Source organism: Saccopteryx bilineata, chromosome 2 (genome assembly GCF_036850765.1).
Source record: "Saccopteryx bilineata isolate mSacBil1 chromosome 2, mSacBil1_pri_phased_curated, whole genome shotgun sequence".
In the NCBI taxonomy this organism is placed as follows: Eukaryota; Metazoa; Chordata; class Mammalia; order Chiroptera; family Emballonuridae; genus Saccopteryx; species Saccopteryx bilineata.
The window spans coordinates 176,490,223-176,509,075 of NC_089491.1; the positions used below are offsets into that span (position 1 = coordinate 176,490,223).

Genomic DNA, 18,853 nt, shown 5'->3' on the forward strand with positions numbered 1-18,853 from the left:
CGAAAAACTGATGATTGATGCTTCTCATCTCTCTCCATTCCTGTCTGTCTATCCCTCTCTCTCTGTCTCTGTAAAAAAAAAAGAGAGAGAGAGATTGACCTTTGTCAAGGAATCTACAGGCCAAACAGTGACTACCTGCTATGACTTGCTTTTAGTTAGGAATTTGTATGTTCAGACCATCCTCAGTGGTAACTTTCAGTCTCTTGAGTTTGTCAGGCCCACCAAGCTGGCCTCTCCTGAGCTTGTAAGGTTTAATAAGGATCTCCTTTTTCGTCTACACCCTGGCCAGGGTGGCACGGAGGCAGCAAGCCCCTTTCTAACCCCTACCTCAACCTTCCTCAGACCCCTTCAAGCCGTTCATCATCTTCTCTAACCGCCATGAAATCCGGCGCATTGACCTTCACAAGGGGGACTATAGCGTCTTGGTGCCTGGCCTGCGCAACACAATTGCCCTGGACTTCCACCTCAGCCAGAGTGCCCTCTACTGGACGGACGTGGTGGAGGACAAGATCTACCGAGGGAAGCTGCTGGACAATGGAGGTGACCTGGGCTGATGTGGGATGAAGTGCTCACAGAAGGGGCACTTGGGTGCCCAGCCCCAAGCAGAGGCCCTTAGCCTCCCCATCCCCCACACCCTTGTTAATTGGGTTAGATTTTGCTGTGGGTTTCAGTGCCTGACACCCCGTAATTATTGTCAACAGATCTGCTAGCCTGATAATTAACAAAATGATCAGCCTTTCTTTGAAAAGGCCTGGAGCTCAGCTCCCCAAATCCTGGAATTACAGGCTTGAAAGTAAAAAAGCCATTTAGGGATGGGGGACCTGAACTTTGCCTCTGTCCCTAGATGGCCTGACCCATCACAGAGTTCTTTCACACACATTATGAGCCCCTACCGTAGACACTGGGCCCTGGAAAGCAGCAGTGACCAAACGGGCCCAAATGTCTGCCCTCATGGAGCTTAGCTGCCAGTGGGAACATCAGCTGTAAACAAAACCAATGAGTACGCTATGCAATGCGACAGAAGAGGCTAACCCTGCGATCAAAAGAAAGGAGGCAAGGGGGATAGTGAGAACAGGAGTTGACATTTTTAATTAAATGGTCAAAGAAGGCCCTGTGAAAAGGTGACATCTGAGCAAAGACTTGAAAGAAGCACATTTTGCTATAAGGGTTTGTATTGTTTGTAGTAGAGAAAACTTTCAGTCACCTCAAATGTCAAGCATCCATCAACAAGGGGATGGCTAAATAGACTGGGGTCGTGTTCAGACTATGCAACAGTCTCTAAAACGGTGAAGTCTACACATAGATATGTATTTCCATGAGAAAATCTCCAGGACAGTCTGTGGAGTGACTTCTAGAAAGTTCTGTTCTCCTCAGATTGGGTCCAGTTCTGTCCTCCAAAAGCCTCTACCCTCTGTTCTGACCTCTTCCTATAAGTTAGCCTTCCAGAAAGCTGCCAGCAGATGATGGTAGCCACGCCTCCTCCTCCAGGGCTCTGGAAGCCAGGCTTTTCTCTCACTTGACCTCCTGGTGTGGTGGAGGGCCTACATGAGGAGACTGGGGGCATCTGGGAACCCCAGTTGAATCTGGGGTCCATCAGAGATGTAAGGGTTGAGGGTGGGTTGTGGAGGGTTCCTAAGATGTCTTGAGTTCAGTCTAGCCTACCTCATGAGACCCTAACTTCCCGTGACCCTCTCTTTTCCAGCCCTAACCAGTTTTGAGGTGGTGATTCAGTACGGCCTGGCCACACCTGAGGGCCTGGCTGTAGACTGGATTGCAGGCAACATTTACTGGGTCGAGAGTAACCTGGACCAAATTGAGGTGGCCAAGCTGGATGGGACCCTTCGGACCACCCTGCTGGCTGGTGACATTGAACACCCAAGGGCAATCGCACTGGATCCCCGGGATGGGTGAGAACCCTGCCTAGCGCTGTTCTGGCACCATGGTTTCCCCAAAGCCTCATTCAGCCTGGCCAGAGAAACCCATCACCTTAGTGCTACTTGACCCCCTCAGCCCTTTACCTAGGATCCTACCACAGCTCCTTCCCTAGACCCCTGGCCTTGCTTTTCCTGACCCCCTCCCCACTCCCTAGGATCCTGTTTTGGACAGACTGGGATGCCAGCCTGCCCCGAATTGAGGCAGCCTCCATGAGTGGTGCTGGGCGCCGTACCATCCACCGGGAGACAGGCTCAGGTGGCTGGCCCAATGGGCTCACCGTGGACTACCTGGAGAAGCGCATCCTCTGGATTGATGCCAGGTCAGCGCCCTCTGCCATCTTTCTCCCCCCACTCCCCCAGGGCCAGGGTAGACCAAGGTCCCAGGACCTGGCAGTGAGGAGTGGTAAGAAGGCCTGGAGGAGTTAGATCCAGAAGCAGGTGTGCCTTTCTCTAACCTTCACCAAAGCCCTGTGTGCTAATAGCTATCCTGGGAGAAGTAAGGGGGTGTGGGAGTTCGTGACTGAGAGCTGGATCCTAGAACTGGCACCATGTGGTCCCCGCTGCTTGGTCATTTATCTGCCTTCTCTGGCCAGCAAGGGTGGGAGGAGGGTGCTCCAGTGTGCTGAGGTGGGTGCTGTGGGCCAGGGCCTGGGAGCGGGGCCCTGGGAAGGGGGCCCCGAGCAGCAACCCCAGCCAATACCATCACTCTACCCCAACCATGTTCTCAGGTCAGACGCCATCTACTCAGCTCGTTACGATGGCTCCGGCCACATGGAGGTGCTGCGGGGACACGAATTCCTATCGCACCCGTTTGCAGTGACACTGTACGGGGGGGAGGTGTACTGGACGGACTGGCGGACAAACACGCTGGCCAAAGCCAACAAATGGACCGGCCACAATGTCACCGTGGTGCAGAGGACCAACACCCAGCCCTTTGACCTGCAGGTGTACCACCCCTCCCGGCAGCCCATGGGTAAGGGCCAGAAGGAGCCAGCATCCGCGTTAGAGGGCCCTTGCAGGGGGGGGGGCATGGACACAGACACAGGAGTGGGTGGAATGGCGGGGGAGAGGGGACGAAATCCTGCTGATGGAGAAGGACTGACGGCAGGTGGAGCTGAGGCAGGGAAGATAGAAAGGGGTGGAGAGGGGTGGTTCAGGTGAGAAAAGTCACAGGATTTTCTTGCTTCTGTTCTCTCCCCCCACCCAGCTCCCAACCCCTGTGAGGCCAATGGGGGCCGTGGCCCCTGCTCCCACCTGTGTCTTATCAACTACAACCGGACGGTCTCCTGCGCCTGTCCGCACCTCATGAAGCTCCACAAGGACAACATCACCTGCTATGGTAAGAGCCCCCCCCCAGAGCCAGTGGTAAGAGGAGGCTGCAGGGGACGGGGTTGGCACCGAGGCTCCCACTGTAATTAAAGGCAGTCCAGTGGGAAGGGTCCTGACAGGGGAGGCTCCGGGCACAGCTTCTGTAAGGTGAGGCTGGGACTCTGGCAGGAAAGTTACACCCAGCAGAGGTGCTTCTTTTTGATGGCTACGGGCCAGCAGCAAACAGAAGGAATAAGAGGGAGGGACCCTAATCTGGGTAGGTGGGAAGCACAGAGGCCAGGGCCTGCCTTCAGTGACCTCCTCTGTGCCCCACAGAGTTTAAGAAGTTCCTGCTGTACGCACGTCAGATGGAGATCCGGGGAGTGGACCTGGACGCCCCCTACTACAACTACATCATCTCCTTCACGGTGCCCGACATCGACAACGTCACCGTGCTGGACTATGATGCCCGCGAGCAGCGTGTTTACTGGTCCGACGTGCGGACACAGGCCATCAAGAGGGCCTTCATCAATGGCACAGGCGTGGAGACAGTCGTATCTGCAGGTTCTGTCTGGACCCTGCTGACCCCTGTGGGCACATGTGCCCCCCCCAGCCCTCACTCCCTACCCTTGTCCCCAGTGCCCACCCCCTGTCTCTCTGGGTCCCTCGAAGTACTCCAGCCTGGCTTCTTGATCCCTGTTCCCACAGAAACCAGCTGCCCCCCCACCTCCCCATCTCTGCCCTGCAAGTTCCCAACCACCGCCTCCCCACTCTACCCCCAGATTTGCCAAATGCCCATGGGCTGGCTGTGGACTGGGTGTCCCGGAACCTGTTCTGGACAAGCTACGACACCAACAAGAAGCAGATTAATGTGGCCCGGCTGGATGGCTCCTTCAAGAATGCAGTGGTGCAGGGCCTGGATCAACCCCACGGCCTGGTTGTCCACCCCCTTCGTGGGTCAGTCCAGGGCCCAGGGTTAGAGAGCGTGAGGTATTGTGTGGGGGTGGGGGGTGAGAAGAGGACTCTGAGCCTGCACCTTTCCTTCTACTAGAAAGCTCTACTGGACTGACGGTGACAATATCAGCATGGCCAATATGGACGGCAGCAACCGCACCCTGCTCTTCAGTGGCCAGAAAGGCCCTGTGGGTATGAATTTACTCTACCTGCCCATCAGCCTTCTCTGATTCCTGGACCAGGACATACTCTCAGGGTTCCCCAGTTGCCGCTCTGTCTCTTTGAACCCGAGCTTAGTGTTTGTCCTCACCACCCTCCCTGCAAACCCTCACATATCCCTGGAGCTGAGCAGCCCGGCCGGGTTAGGCTCTGGATCCCCAGCCCTCATGTCAGGCTCTCCAGCAGTGACATCCTGCTCTTCCAGGCCTGGCTATCGACTTTCCTGAAAGCAAACTCTACTGGATCAGCTCCGGGAACCACACCATCAACCGCTGCAACCTGGATGGGAGTGAGCTCGAGATCATTGACACCATGAGGAACCAGCTAGGCAAGGCCACAGCACTGGCCATCATGGGTGAGGGCCACTGGATAGGGGCAAGGACAGGAGCAGAACCAGCCAGGCTGGACTCCCGGCCAGGCTGTTCAGGAATGCTGGGCAGGGAGGGCCTTCTCAAGGATCTCATCCCCTCCTGCTGCCCCAGGGGACAAGCTGTGGTGGGCAGATCAGGTGTCGGAGAAGATGGGCACGTGCAACAAGGCTGACGGCTCCGGGCCCATTGTCCTGCGGAACAGCACAACCCTAGTGATGCACATGAAGGTCTATGACGAGAGCATCCAACTGGGTGAGACGGGGTTGAGGGGAAGGGGTGGTGGGATGGGGGCCAAAGAGGTCAGGGCTACAGGAGTGGCTGCAGGAATCCCTGGGCAAGCGAGTGAATGAGAATGCAAGTGGGGTGGGTTCCGCCCATCACCCAGAGGGGCTCCCCTTTTTAACTCTCATTGAGGCACCATATAGGCTCACAGCCAGCCCAGTTGCTGGTCCAGGGGCCAGGAGGACAGATCACCTGAGAGCTGACTTGGATGGTGACCCCCAGAAGGTCCAGGGTGAAGGCAGTGACTCTCCCGTCCCTGAGGAGCACAAGCCTGACACTGAGGTCCCAAGAGGGCTACTAACTCTTTTTCTTTGCTTCCTGCCTCCTCCCCCAGAGCACAAGGGCACCAACCCCTGCAGCATCAGCAATGGGGACTGCTCCCAGCTCTGCCTGCCTACGTCAGAGTCGACCCGCTCCTGCATGTGCACAGCTGGCTACAGCCTTCGGAGTGGCCAGCAGGCCTGTGAGGGTCAGTGCCCCTGCCTCTCCTCCCTACTTCAACCCAGGTCCCCAGTCATGGCTCATCCTACCCTACAGCCCACCTTCCTGTCCTCACCTTGGCAACAGGACTACATTCATCATGTATTATTAAGGGCCTTCTGAGTTAGATGCTTAGTAAGCCCCTCTGTGCTGGGTGCTCTTGCTCTGCAGCCTTATCCAGAAGGGAGGCTAACAGGTAGGGAAAACAGGACCGTGAAGTGGCTCTGATTTTAGTAGTATTTTGTAAAACTAGACATCCAAAGGCGGTGCCAGAGCCAGCTTTGTAAAATAGGTGTGCTGTGAGCTAGGTTTTATAGGACAAGTAGGATTTGAGTGTGTAGCTCAAAGGGGAAGGGATGCTAGCAAGGCAAGGGATCCAGCGCGACAGGAGGATGTGTGCGGGCCCCCGAGGTGCCACGCCGAAATGGCGGGCAGGGTGTGGGGCCGTTGTGGTAACAGGCTATGAAGTAGGGCAGTGCCCTGGCCTCTCAGCCAGGAGTTCCTGGAAAGCGGTGTTTGGGGCAGATTAACCTGGCGGCATAGAGCCGGCCGAATGGGGGATGGAGAAACCGAGGCAGTTAGACCAGTTAGAAGGCTGTTAGAGTAACCCCAGTGTTAGGAGATGGGACCTAGGCTGGGACTGAAGAGAAGGGATGGAAGCCAGAGACATTGCACAAGAGCTTGCTGACTGATTTACAAGCCTGCTCCAGGACCGCATTTCCCAAATGTACTTACTCCCGGCACCTTCCTCTTTGACGTGGTGGGTAGATGTTACCGAAATTAACACCGGGTTGAACAAAGTTTAAGTGTTTTTTGCTGCAGAATGTCTCAGAGACTTGAATATGCTCATCTGCACTAAAAAATTTTCAAGAGAAGACTCTAGCGTTTGGAGTTTCCTCCAACTCACTCAGCCATGAATCCTTTTTTACATGGAGCCTGAGCAGCCAGGGCCCATTTGGGGACACACTGTATCAGGTGACAAAGGCAAAGGAAGATTCTGGGATGTGTGAACATGGCGCCTCATAAGGACTGGAAAACTGGAATGAGGCTGACTCAGGAGCGAGGTGTTGGGAATGTTGAGTCTGAGGTGTTAGAGAGAGGGGAGGACAGGAAACTAAGGTGGAAATCTAAATCTGGAATCATGCAGTGTGATTGCCTTGTGTGAACCTTCCCAGGTTCTCCATAATGGCCTTTGGGAGTGCAAGATTGTAAGGTGGGACTTGGGGAGAGAGACCCAGGGCTCTGCTGCCCTCTAGTGGGGGGCTAGTGGTCTCTTGCAGGTAGTTCCCCAGCCTGTATTGCTTTCCTGACGCCCAGTGAGCTGACCCCCCCTGCCCAGGCCAGGGTGTGTGTATATACGTGTGTTGGGGTGGGGGTGGGGGAGAGAGGCTCGATAATTGGGGTAAAATATGGAAAGGGATGCAGATAAGAACAGGTTTGAGGGTGACAGGAGTCAAGCATAAAGGGGTATCTGTGAGACCCATGTGTAAAGTGTTCTTGTGTTTCAGGTGTGGGCTCTTTTCTCCTGTACTCTGTGCATGAGGGAATTCGAGGAATCCCCCTGGATCCCAATGACAAGTCGGATGCTTTGGTCCCGGTATCAGGGACTTCCCTGGCTGTTGGCATTGACTTCCATGCCGGTGAGCCATGTGATGATGGGAGGGGGTGGCGGGGCCCGACCTTAGGGGTTGGTGTGCTCTGGGGGTCCAGTTTCAGGCTGTCTGACCTCAGCGGGAGGGAGGCACTTACACACAACAGCCCCCACCCCTGCCCACCTCCCCTTCCCAAGCCACTCCCCCACCCCAAACACTCATGCACCTCTATCCTGACCCCACGTGATTGTGACACCCCCACCTTGACCCTGCCTTGTTTGGTATCCCCATATTGGCTTCTTCACCTCCAGAAAATGACACCATTTACTGGGTGGACATGGGCCTAAGCACCATCAGCCGAGCTAAGCGAGATCAGACGTGGCGTGAGGACGTGGTGACCAACGGCATAGGCCGCGTGGAGGGCATCGCGGTAGACTGGATCGCAGGTGTGCTGTGGCAGGGTGCGGTGCCCCCGGCAAGGCAGAGCACGGGGGAAAGCGCGGTCTCCGAAGGAGGGATCTGAGGAGAAGGGGCAGGCAGGAGCGGGGCGGGGGGGGGGGGGGGAGGGCAGCAGGGGTTTCTGGGGGCTGGGAGGGGCCAGGATGCATGTTCCCACCCCACCCCGAGCACCACCGACTCCTGCAGGCAACATCTACTGGACGGACCAGGGATTTGACGTTATTGAGGTCGCCCGGCTCAACGGCTCTTTCCGCTACGTGGTCATCTCCCAGGGTCTGGACAAGCCCCGAGCCATCACTGTCCACCCGGAGAAGGGGTGAGGAGCTGGATAGGCAGGCCACTCCCCATTCCTGGCTCTGGTCTGGCCCAGCCACTCTGGCCACAGCCCACTCTGATGAGGCCCTCTCTTCTCCATGTTCTGGAGACGGAGCCCCGTACCCCTCCATCCTACAGGTACTTGTTCTGGACTGAGTGGGGCCAGTACCCGCGTATCGAGCGATCTAGGCTGGATGGCAGTGAGCGAGTGGTGCTGGTCAACGTCAGCATCAGCTGGCCCAACGGCATCTCAGTGGACTATCAGGTCTGGACGCAGGCTCAGCCCATGGGCCAAGGGGTAGACCCTGTGCTCTGGGGGAAGCTCCCCTTATCTGTTCCCTGCTCCCCTGTGAGTCTCCCTGTCATGGCCCCCCACCTAGGAGAAATATATGGACAGGGAGTCATGGGGTCATCTGACCCAGTCCCCACCCTGGGTAGGAAACCTGCCACCCCAGAGATGGTGGGGGAAGGTCACTCAGAAGTGGGGACTGCAGAGAACCCTAGAGATTGACAGATTGGCAGGTCAGAGAGCAGAAGGAGGCAGAGGAGGAAGAAGGATGAGAGAGTCGGGAAGGTGGGTGGGGTGCTCAGGAGGGCCTGGGCCCGGAGTGAGGTGGCCGCCTCTGGCCTGTAGGACGGGAAGCTGTACTGGTGCGACGCCCGGACGGACAAGATTGAGCGGATTGATCTGGAGACAGGTGAGAGCCGCGAGGTGGTTCTGTCCAGCAACAACATGGACATGTTCTCTGTGTCTGTGTTTGAGGATTTCATCTACTGGAGTGACAGGTGAGGGCTTCCATCCTGGCCTTCTCCTTGGCTGCCTCCCTTCCTCCTGGCCCAGCTGACATCTTGCTCACGGCCCTTTCTTTTCCCCAGGACTCACGCTAATGGTTCCATCAAGCGCGGGAGCAAAGACAACGCCACTGACTCCGTGCCCCTGAGAACGGGCATTGGTGTTCAGCTCAAAGACATCAAGGTCTTCAACCGGGACCGGCAGAAAGGTGAGGCCAGGCTCTGGGCTTGGCAGGAGAGGCCCAAGGGGCCCTGGCCTGTGAGTGCGTACCCTAGAGAGCCCAGAGTGAGGGGGGCTGGGAGAGAGAAGTAAGACCCAAAGGGGCACTTCCCAGTGACCCCAGAGACCCCAAGGTTTGCAAGCTGTAGGAGTGATCTAGAAGCTGGCTACAGAGGCTTGGAGGGTTGTCTGAACGGGGCATACTGAGGTACAGCAGGGTGCCAGCCAGAATTTCCACCTCAGCTGAGAGGACAGAGACACCAGTGAGTCTTTCCCCAAGACAGGCCCTGTGTTCCATAAATTTCTCCCCATGTCCTCCTCCCAGGCACCAACGTGTGTGCGGTAGCCAATGGCGGGTGCCAGCAGCTGTGCCTGTACCGGGGCGGCGGGAAGCGGGCATGCGCCTGTGCCCACGGGATGCTGGCTGAGGACGGGGCATCGTGCCGCGAGTATGCTGGTTACCTGCTCTACTCTGAGCGCACCATCCTTAAGAGCATCCACCTGTCAGATGAGCGCAATCTCAACGCGCCCGTACAGCCCTTCGAGGATCCTGAGTACATGAAGAACGTTATTGCTCTGGCCTTCGACTACCGAGCGGGCACCTCCCCAGGCACCCCCAACCGCATCTTCTTCAGCGACATCCACTTTGGGAACATCCAGCAGATCAATGACGATGGCTCGGGGAGAACCACCATTGTGGAGAGTGAGCCCAGATTCCAAGTCTTCCTAGGAAAGGGTGTGGGGTCAGCACAGACTCAGGGCAAAAGAGCTGACCTCAGCCAGCCCACACCTGCCCTGTTGGAAACCCAACTGCCTCTATGTCCCTGAGAGGTGTCCATTGGATCACACTGTACCCATTGTAGTTAATCCCCCTTTGGAGGCAGAGTGGGCCCAGTCTTACTTCCCCCTCTGGCCCTGGCTCATCGCCAGGCTACATAGATACAGCCCTGCTCTTCTCTGTATGTCCAGTGCTCACAGCACCACTGCAGAGATGGACCAGGTTCAAGCCCAGACACAGGGTTTCAGTCACTTGGGCAAGTTTCCTATCTTCCCTAGGCTTCAGATTTCTTTCTTTCTCTCTTTCTCTTTCTATCTTTCTCTCTTTCTTTCTTTTGTGACAGAGACAGAGAGAGAGACAGAGAAAGGGACAGGTAGGGACAAACAAGCAGGAAGGAAGAGAGATGAGAAACATCAATTCTTTGTTGTGGCTTCTTATGTGTTCATTGATTGCTTCCTCATATGTGCTTTGGGGTGGGAGTTGAGGGTGGGGGCTCCAGCAGAACGAGTAACCCCTTGCTCAAGATAAGGGCCTTGGGCTCAAGCCAGCAACCATGGAATCATGTCTATGATCCCACACTCAAGCCAGAGACCCTGCGCGGTAGCCAGATGAGCCCAAGCTAGGAGAGCTAGGGTTTCAAACCCGGGTCCTCTGCATCCCAGTCCAGTGCTCTATCCACTGTGCCACAGCCTGGTCAGGCCCTAGGCCTCAGATTTCTTGTTTGTGTAGAGACAGGAGTATCTGAAATGGCAAGTATAAAAGCTTAGCTCAACATAGGACAGTTCATGCCTGCTCCATGAAAGATGGTGGGTGCTAGAGCTCTCAGCAATTTTGAAAACTGTATTTTGTTCCACTACAGTTGTGTCTGCTCCAGGCTGGATGCCCCCAGGTCTATTGACTCACTCATTTATTCATTTATTCATTCATCTTGTCCACAAAGACATGCCAGACAGTAAACTAGGTGCCAAATACACAGTGGTGATAAGAACAGACCTGTCCGTTCAGCCTCCTTTGGAAATTTTCTGCTTCACATGTCCAGTTCACATGTCTGTCTAAAAATTGTAGTGTCCAAAACTGAAGGATACTCTTCATTCTTGGTTTGATCAGGAGAGATTGGCAGAATGTTCCCTCCCTTCTGGCCATTGTTCAGGCTCAATGCTTCCATTAATGCAGCCTTCTGGCAACCACATGGTCATACAGCTTAAAGCCACTAAAACCTCTGAGTCTTTTTCTCTCAAAGACTGGTGCACGGTCTTTCCTGTGCATTTAGTTCTCAACCTGTGTTTAAGATGTCTACAAAACAATCAAGTTTGGGGTCTTTTTAAGTAGGAATCTTCCCAGTACAGTCCAAGTAGGATTTGATTTACTGAAATCCAGTTTGCACCCAACATGGCAGCTCCAGGAAAGTATGACCATAATGTTAAGTCAAATCTACCCATCAGTGGGAGATGCAGGAAGTAGAGTCAGGGAGATGGACTGTGTGTCACTTGAGCAGGAAATAGGGTGATACCACAGAGTTTGGAGGCTGTGCCTTTGCCAGCTCCTACATATCTCTTCCAACCCCACATATGTCAGGGAAGTGGGTGCCCTAGACTGTGCCCCTAAGCTCCTGCCCAGGTTGTCCCTTCAGCTCTGCTTTCTAGCCCTAACCCAACCCATGGCTGCTTCTTTCTTTTTGTAGATGTGGGCTCCGTGGAAGGCCTGGCCTATCACCGTGGCTGGGACACTCTCTACTGGACGAGCTACACAACATCTACCATCACCCGCCACACAGTGGACCAGACCCGCACAGGGGCCTTCGAGCGTGAGACGGTTATCACCATGTCTGGAGATGACCACCCACGGGCTTTTGTGCTGGACGAATGCCAGAAGTGAGCTGCCAGGGCATGGGGAAGATGGGCCGCAGGGGGGGGCAGAAGCTACCCCAAGCTGACCTGGGCGGGGGACACAGGAGAAGCTGTCTCTAGCCTGAGTTCTGCTACTTCTTTGCTGTATAACCTTGGACTAGCTCTATGACCTCTCTGAACTTCGGTTGCCTTATGTGTAATACGAGGATAGTATTTCAGGTGCCTGAACCTAGGGCAGTATCAGAAAGGGGGCTATGGAGGACCTTCTGGCTTGGTAATTAGTCAGTGCATTCACCAGAGAGCCAGGTTCAAGGCACATAGTAGGTCCTATGTATTTCTGGGACTCGAAGCTTCAGGCAAAGATTGTTCACCTGTTTTGTGGATGCTTTGAGTTGGGCCTTTCCAAGCCACCGAGTTGGGAAGAGAAACCATATTGGTGGGAAGCACTGATGACCAGCAAAAGACTATTGTAATTACTGAGAGGCATCACAGAGGTGGCAGGTTGTCACAGGGCCTGGAGGCAGAAAGGCCAGAAAAGGGCAGAACAGACATGGGATTGCTTTGAGAAAAAACTAGAAGAGGGAGTGCTCCACACAGGGAGGTCCTGCGGGGCCTTCTGCACCTGATGGAAGGTACCTGTGGTGGAGAGAGGTGTGCAGGGCTGAGGCAACCCAGCAGGTCAGGCTGAGACTGTAAAGGAGTCCAGAACACAAGCCAGGTGAGTCCACTGTCCTCAGGACAGGTCTGTGACCAGAACATCAGAGGGACAGGGGGAGGAGGTGTACAGAGGTCCTGGGAAAGGAGACTGGCAGATCCTCTGAGAGGCCTGGAGTATGGGACTGGCTCCTGTGCAGCTCGGTGGTTCTTGGTGCATAAGGACGGCCTGGGGATGGCTGGTTCCCTGGCTCCACCCCAGGCCTAATCAAGTGACTCTCTGGGACTGAAGACCCGGAATCACAATCTAATGCAGGTGGTGTGAGGACCACACCATCACAGCCACTGTAACACTTGACCAGCCCTGAGGTCTTCCACATCCATTGCTGGAGCCTTACCACCCCAGAGAGGAATACGGTGTGGCTGCCACCCCCCACCCCCACCACCTCCTTTACTGAGAGCAGGCCAGAAGGCTCATTTAGGGGCAGAGCTGGGGCTCAGACCTCAAGAATGCAAAGGCCTTAAATTATGGAGAAGGTGATTCTTGAGAACTTCTTGAGGGCAGGAATCCTTGCACCCCTCAGGACCAAGGACAAGTAGACACTCAACAGGGGTCTCCTGGGTGTAAGGAGAAGAAAGCATTAATAAAATAATAGAAAATACTCAGAGTATTTGCTGGCTGTCGTTAAGATAAACATTAACTCAATTTTCAAACCACCCTATGGGACAAGTAGTAGTGTTTCCACTTCATAGGAGAGGAAACTGAGGCACAGAGAAGCCAAGTAACTTGCTAAGGTTCCTAGCTGATAAGTGGTGGAGCCAGGACTGGAACCCCAGGGCCCAAGTCACTTGGCTACACTGTCTCAGTAAGCATAGACGGTCATTTTGCAGACACTGAGGAAGATGTGCACACACAGGCCCTTCCTAGACACTGGGCTGTATTGGTTTTAGTGGCTCAAAGCTTGCCTTTGGCACCAGAGTCTGGTTCATACCTTGGCCGACCCCTGGGTTCTAGTCATCTGCATGCCCTGGCCTGGCAGACCCCTTGGCTTTGACTCCCATTCCCTGTGGCTCTCTCTTCCTCCAGCCTGATGTTCTGGACCAACTGGAATGAGCAGCACCCCAGCATCATGCGCGCAGCCCTGTCTGGAGCCAATGCCCTGACTCTCATCGAGAAGGACATCCGCACCCCCAATGGCCTGGCCATTGACCACCGCGCCGAGAAGCTGTACTTCTCTGATGCCACCCTGGATAAGATCGAGCGGTGCGAATATGATGGCTCCCACCGCTATGTGAGTCTCCGGGGCAGGAGGGCGCTGGGGTCAGGGGATGGCCAGCCAGCCAAGGCAGAGACCGCCTGGGCAGAGAGTAGCAGAAACGGAGTCCACATGGTAGGAAGAACCAGGAAGGCCCAAGGAGTTTCATCCAGGCCCTGATATTGCCACTTAGCTGTGTGGCCTTGTGCAATCCGCACCTTCCAGACTTGGCTTCCTCATTGATTGAGGGAGGCGGCAGGATGTCTATGCAGGTCCTTCTCATTATGTGACTGGGTCTCGGGCCCCGGGCTAGCTGCAGGGGGCAGTCAGGGCGTAAGGCCCAAACTAAACCTGTGACAGTGATGGCACTGTTTCCACAGGTGATCTTGAAGTCGGAACCAGTCCACCCCTTTGGGTTGGCTGTGTATGGGGAGCACATCTTCTGGACCGACTGGGTGCGGCGGGCTGTGCAACGGGCCAACAAGTATGTGGGCAGTGATATGAAGCTGTTGCGTGTGGACATCCCCCAGCAACCCATGGGCATCATCGCTGTGGCCAATGACACCAACAGCTGTGAGTGGGTCTGCTGCCACCAGCTTGGCCGTCCTACCCAGTCAGTGCATGCCCACACATGCACACAATCACATGCATGCACACACACACTCCTATACTCATACCATCCTCCTCTGGTCTCATCTGAATCCACGGACAGCCCAGCACACACTCTTGCCATCTCTCCCACCCAGAACCACATATGCCCCCGGAACCCGATCACACACTCTCAGCCCAAGCTCTACACAGGCACCCCCCCCACGCTGGGCCTGGCTGGCTGAGTGTTCCCCTCACAGACCTGCAACTTTGCCGGCCTCATACAGGTCCTGGGGCCCCTACCACTACGCACATGATCTGAAGGCTCCTTAGACTTGCAGCGCCCCAGACCATGTTTGGAATTCCCTGTCACCCTGCCTAAGAGCATATCCTCCACCTCAGGTGCCCCAAGCACTCCCCAGCTGGCCCTTCACCACATATGCCTGCACTGCCAGGGCTCTGGAGCTCTGTGCAGCCGGGGAGGGAAGTGCAGCGTCTGGTGGTGCGCAGAGAGAGCCCCCTCAGCCCACTGTCTTCCCTCCCTGCCCCAGGCGAACTCTCCCCTTGCCGCCTCAACAACGAGGGCTGCCAGGACCTCTGTCTGCTCACCCACCAAGGCCATGTCAACTGCTCCTGCCGAGGGGGCCGCATTCTCCAGGAGGACCTCACCTGCCGGGGTAAGATGGAGGGCACTGGCAGGGGGACCGTGGGGCCACATTGGGGACCGGCTCCTCCCAGACTCTCCCAATGGCCCAGGCCCCTGAACCTCTCACCAAGGAGAAGGTGAGGATGACCTCGATTCTGGGGTTGGGGGAGAGGGACAGGGGCACTCAAGGCCCTAGGACCCCAGCTCATAAAGCTCCTCCACCTCCCTTACCCAGCGGTGAATTCCTCTTGCCGAGCGCAAGATGAGTTTGAGTGTGCCAATGGCGAGTGTATCAACTTCAGCTTGACGTGTGACGGCGTCTCCCACTGCAAGGACAAGTCTGATGAGAAGCCGTCCTACTGCAGTAAGGAGCCACCTCTAGACCCTGGCTTCCAGTCACCAGCCCCAGCCCCCAGCAGGGCAAGGCATGAGTGTGAGAGGAACCAAAGCTCCAGCACCCAGCTCCATGGCCCTGGAGTTTTGTTTTGGGAGCTCATGGAGGACAGAACTACCATGAGCCCTGTGCCAGGCCCATAGCAGGGGCTGCACAGATTGTCAAGGGAACGAATGCATGACAGCTCATCAGACGCAGATGCAGCCCCTCCGCTGTAGCTGCTGCTGACTCACAGCCCACCTCCCCACCTGCAGACTCACGCCGCTGCAAAAAGACTTTTCGCCAGTGCAACAACGGGCGCTGTGTGTCCAACATGCTGTGGTGCAACGGGGCGGATGACTGTGGGGATGGCTCCGACGAGATTCCCTGCAACAGTAAGTAGGACACAGTGCCGGGGCCTCAGACCCCCAACCTCTGCCCCACCCCACATTGCTGAGCTTTGGGCCCCAGACCCCAAGGGTTCGGGGCACTCTATGACAGGCTTTGGGCCAGGTGCTCTGGCCTGGGCCGTCCCGTCCTGGCCCCCACAGGGAGGACCTAGCCTTATGGTACGGGTGGGTGCTATTCTAGAGACAGCTTGTGGTGTGGGCGAGTTCCGCTGCCGGGACGGCACCTGCATCGGAAACTCCAGCCGCTGCAATCAGTTCGTGGACTGTGATGATGCCTCGGACGAGATGAACTGCAGTGAGTGAGGCCCCGGCCCCTGGAACATTTCACCAAGGAGAAACTAAGAGTGATCTCAGTTCCGGGAGGAGGTGGGAGACACAGACAGGGTTCTCCTGGGCCCCCCTGTGCTGCTTCCCCTATCCTGCCTGGTGCTTCTTTCTACCTTCCTCTGACCCACAGGGGGCCTCCGTCCCCTCATAGCCTGCCTGTCCCACCCCATGCTCCCTGCCTCTGTGCCTGAGCTCCCCTGGAATTCAGAGAGGGGTTAGTGAGCGGAAGGTGTGGACAGCACCCCACCTGAAGGACTCCATTCAACTTTCCAAAACACAAAGGCCCCATATGGCCAGCAGCTGCCAAGGAGGATGTTTGGAGGGAACTGGTGTCACCCCTCATCCCCACCCCCACCAGGTGCCACAGACTGCAGCAGCTACTTCCGCCTGGGTGTGAAGGGCGTGCGCTTCCAGCCCTGTGAGCGGACCTCCCTCTGCTACGCGCCCAGCTGGGTGTGTGATGGTGCTAATGACTGCGGGGACTACAGTGACGAGCGAGACTGCCCAGGTCCAGACAGTGGTCAGGCGGGCGGTGGGCAGCAGGTGCTTGAGGGAAAGAGGGCCCTCATACCTTTCTTACCCCCAGGTGTGAAGCGCCCCAGATGCCCCCTGAACTACTTTGCCTGCCGCAGTGGGCGCTGCATCCCCATGAGCTGGACATGTGACAAGGAGGATGACTGTGAACAGGGAGAGGACGAGACCCACTGCAGTGAGTGACCCATCGCCTGAGCTGGCTGCCCTGAGCATCTGTGGAGGCTAGGCCTTCACCATAGCCACAGAGACCCTATCCAGGCCCTATCTTTCAACTCCTACCCAGAAGATGCCCTTCTGGGAGGAGGGCACCCAGGCCAGAGCCTCAAGAGAGGGGGTCTTATGTCTACTCTTGCTAAGCGGTGCTGTGGGTCCCTCCCGTTGATCCTGTGGCATCTACTTGCCCAGCTTAGTGACCTTCCATCCCTTTCCCCTTCTGACTGTGGCTTTTGACTGCCCCAGACAAGTTCTGTTCAGAGGCCCAGTTTGAGTGTCAGAACCATCGTTGCATCTCCAAGCAGTGGCTGTGTGACGGCAGTGATGACTGTGGGGACGGCTCAGATGAGGCAGCACACTGCGGTGAGAGGGCTGGGCTCAGGTCGGGGAGGTGCCCCAGGAGGGACAGGTACCCCCACCTCACCCATACACACACACACACACACACACACACACACACACGCGCGCGCGCGCGCGCATACACCCTCTTGCAGGAAGGATGGCACAGCAGGGGGGACATTACCCCGCTGCCCAGCCCTGCTCTGCCTGCTCCTGAGCCTCTCAGAAGCTCCCTGTTCCCTCCACAGAAGGCAAGACATGCGGCCCCAACTCCTTCTCCTGCCCGGGCGCCCATGTGTGTGTCCCTGAGCGCTGGCTCTGTGATGGTGACAAGGACTGTGCTGATGGTGCCGATGAGAGTGTCACAGCTGGCTGCTGTGAGTGATGGGTTATGAGGAGTGGGGGGGAGGGGGCAGCAAGGAGCCACAGTCTCACTTTGCACAAAGGGAAACAGTCAAGAAGGGGAAAGGCTTCAGCAGGGGTTGGTCATACAAATGGTTAGTGGCAGAGCCCTATCTGCAACTCAGGTGTCCAGACCCCTGCTCAGTGCTCTGCCTGCTCTACCACTTGGACCGCGGGAAGGCCTGGGGTAACAGTCAGCAGCTAGGCAGGCGGAGCTGAGGGGCCACGTCCACCTCTGTCCACAGTGTACAACAGCACCTGCGACGACCGTGAGTTCATGTGCCAGAACCGGCAGTGCATCCCCAAGCACTTCGTGTGTGACCATGACCGTGACTGTGCCGACGGCTCCGACGAGTCTCCTGAGTGTGGTGAGCCCTGGTGGGAAACGGGCCTGTCCTCGCTGTGACGGGCTCCGCCCAGGCCACCAGCCTCATCTGCCCCCTCCTCCTCCAGAGTACCCAACCTGTGGCCCCAATGAGTTCCGCTGTGCCAATGGGCGCTGTCTGAGCTCCCGCCAGTGGGAATGTGATGGTGAAAATGACTGCCACGACCAGAGTGATGAGGCTCCCATGAACCCACACTGCACCAGCCCAGGTGGGCCTGATGCCCGGCTCCCCCCTCTCCCTCTCGCCTTGCCCCCTGTTCCCAGGACCTCACTAACCTGCCACCTCTGCCCCTCCCTAGAGCACAAATGCTACGCCCCCTCACAGTTCCTGTGCAGCAACGGGCGCTGCGTGGCAGAGGCACTGCTTTGCAATGGCCAGGATGACTGTGGGGACAGTTCGGACGAGCGGGGCTGCCACGTCAATGAGTGTCTCAGCCGCAAGCTCAGTGGCTGCAGCCAAGAGTGTGAGGACCTCAAGATTGGCTTCAAGGTGTGCCCCGCCCCAGGGTGGAAGCTTCTGTATCCCCAAGCCTGAAAAGAACTCCTTTCTCCAGCTCTCATTCATTCATTCAACAAGGGCTTGCGCAGCACTGCTCTTCCAGACAGCACTAGAGGCAGTGGGGACACAACAGTGAACAGAACAGAGCTCTATTTGCTGAGTTCTGACGGTGGAGCCAGCCGGCTTTGCTGCACACGGGAGAGCAAGGGGCATGAAGAGATCAAAGAGGGTCTGCAGTTCAAGGGTGAGGCCAGACCAAAGAATAAAATCTGAGAGTTTTCACCATACAGATGATATTTAAGTCCAAGGGAGGGAGTGCAGATAGAAAAGGGGAACTCCAAGGCCTGAGCCCTGTGCTCAGCCACCCCAAGGCTGGGAGGCGAGGGGACCAGCTCATGCACCTGAGAAGGGAACAACACGGGCTGAAGAACAGCAAGTGAAGAAAGCATTGGAGAGGAGCATGGTTAGCTCTGTCAAATGATGTCCACGGGTCACATGAGATGAGGCCTGAGCACTGCCCTGTGGACGTGGAAACGTGGTGGTCATTGGGACTCACTCTGGTGGTTTTGGTGGGGTGAGGGCCAGATAGCTGGCACGGTCTGCTCAGCACTTGTTTGTACCTGCCTTGCTGGGCAAGTGTGGGCTCTCCCGATGGAGGGAACCAGAGCCTCCCGAT

The 18,853-nt window shown here is 56.4% G+C and overlaps 2 protein-coding genes across 3 annotated transcripts in view; one reads left to right on the top strand and one right to left on the bottom strand.

Moving 5' to 3' along the window:
* The window catches only part of STAT6 (signal transducer and activator of transcription 6), an 87,790-nt gene extending 73,672 nt beyond the window's left edge, over positions 1-14,118 (bottom strand). For both annotated transcript variants that reach the window (XM_066258745.1, XM_066258744.1), the window contains exon 1: positions 14,101-14,118. The gene's annotated coding sequence lies outside the window, so the exon portion shown is untranslated. The remainder of the gene's footprint in view (positions 1-14,100) is intronic.
* The window catches only part of LRP1 (LDL receptor related protein 1), an 81,620-nt gene that overhangs the window by 47,315 nt on the left and 15,452 nt on the right, over positions 1-18,853 (top strand). Inside the window, exons 24-55 of the mRNA XM_066258743.1 lie at positions 343-540; positions 1,703-1,907; positions 2,090-2,254; positions 2,663-2,907; positions 3,142-3,273; positions 3,579-3,806; positions 4,025-4,199; positions 4,294-4,388; positions 4,621-4,770; positions 4,898-5,038; positions 5,403-5,537; positions 7,057-7,188; positions 7,452-7,586; positions 7,786-7,915; positions 8,053-8,179; positions 8,549-8,700; positions 8,791-8,915; positions 9,252-9,629; positions 11,386-11,575; positions 13,293-13,497; positions 13,842-14,034; positions 14,601-14,726; positions 14,931-15,059; positions 15,344-15,463; positions 15,660-15,773; positions 16,164-16,313; positions 16,392-16,514; positions 16,799-16,915; positions 17,140-17,268; positions 17,539-17,661; positions 17,747-17,887; positions 17,978-18,168. Of these exons, the coding sequence (XP_066114840.1) occupies positions 343-540; positions 1,703-1,907; positions 2,090-2,254; positions 2,663-2,907; positions 3,142-3,273; positions 3,579-3,806; positions 4,025-4,199; positions 4,294-4,388; positions 4,621-4,770; positions 4,898-5,038; positions 5,403-5,537; positions 7,057-7,188; positions 7,452-7,586; positions 7,786-7,915; positions 8,053-8,179; positions 8,549-8,700; positions 8,791-8,915; positions 9,252-9,629; positions 11,386-11,575; positions 13,293-13,497; positions 13,842-14,034; positions 14,601-14,726; positions 14,931-15,059; positions 15,344-15,463; positions 15,660-15,773; positions 16,164-16,313; positions 16,392-16,514; positions 16,799-16,915; positions 17,140-17,268; positions 17,539-17,661; positions 17,747-17,887; positions 17,978-18,168 (5,099 nt within the window). The remainder of the gene's footprint in view (positions 1-342; positions 541-1,702; positions 1,908-2,089; positions 2,255-2,662; positions 2,908-3,141; positions 3,274-3,578; positions 3,807-4,024; positions 4,200-4,293; positions 4,389-4,620; positions 4,771-4,897; positions 5,039-5,402; positions 5,538-7,056; positions 7,189-7,451; positions 7,587-7,785; positions 7,916-8,052; positions 8,180-8,548; positions 8,701-8,790; positions 8,916-9,251; positions 9,630-11,385; positions 11,576-13,292; positions 13,498-13,841; positions 14,035-14,600; positions 14,727-14,930; positions 15,060-15,343; positions 15,464-15,659; positions 15,774-16,163; positions 16,314-16,391; positions 16,515-16,798; positions 16,916-17,139; positions 17,269-17,538; positions 17,662-17,746; positions 17,888-17,977; positions 18,169-18,853) is intronic.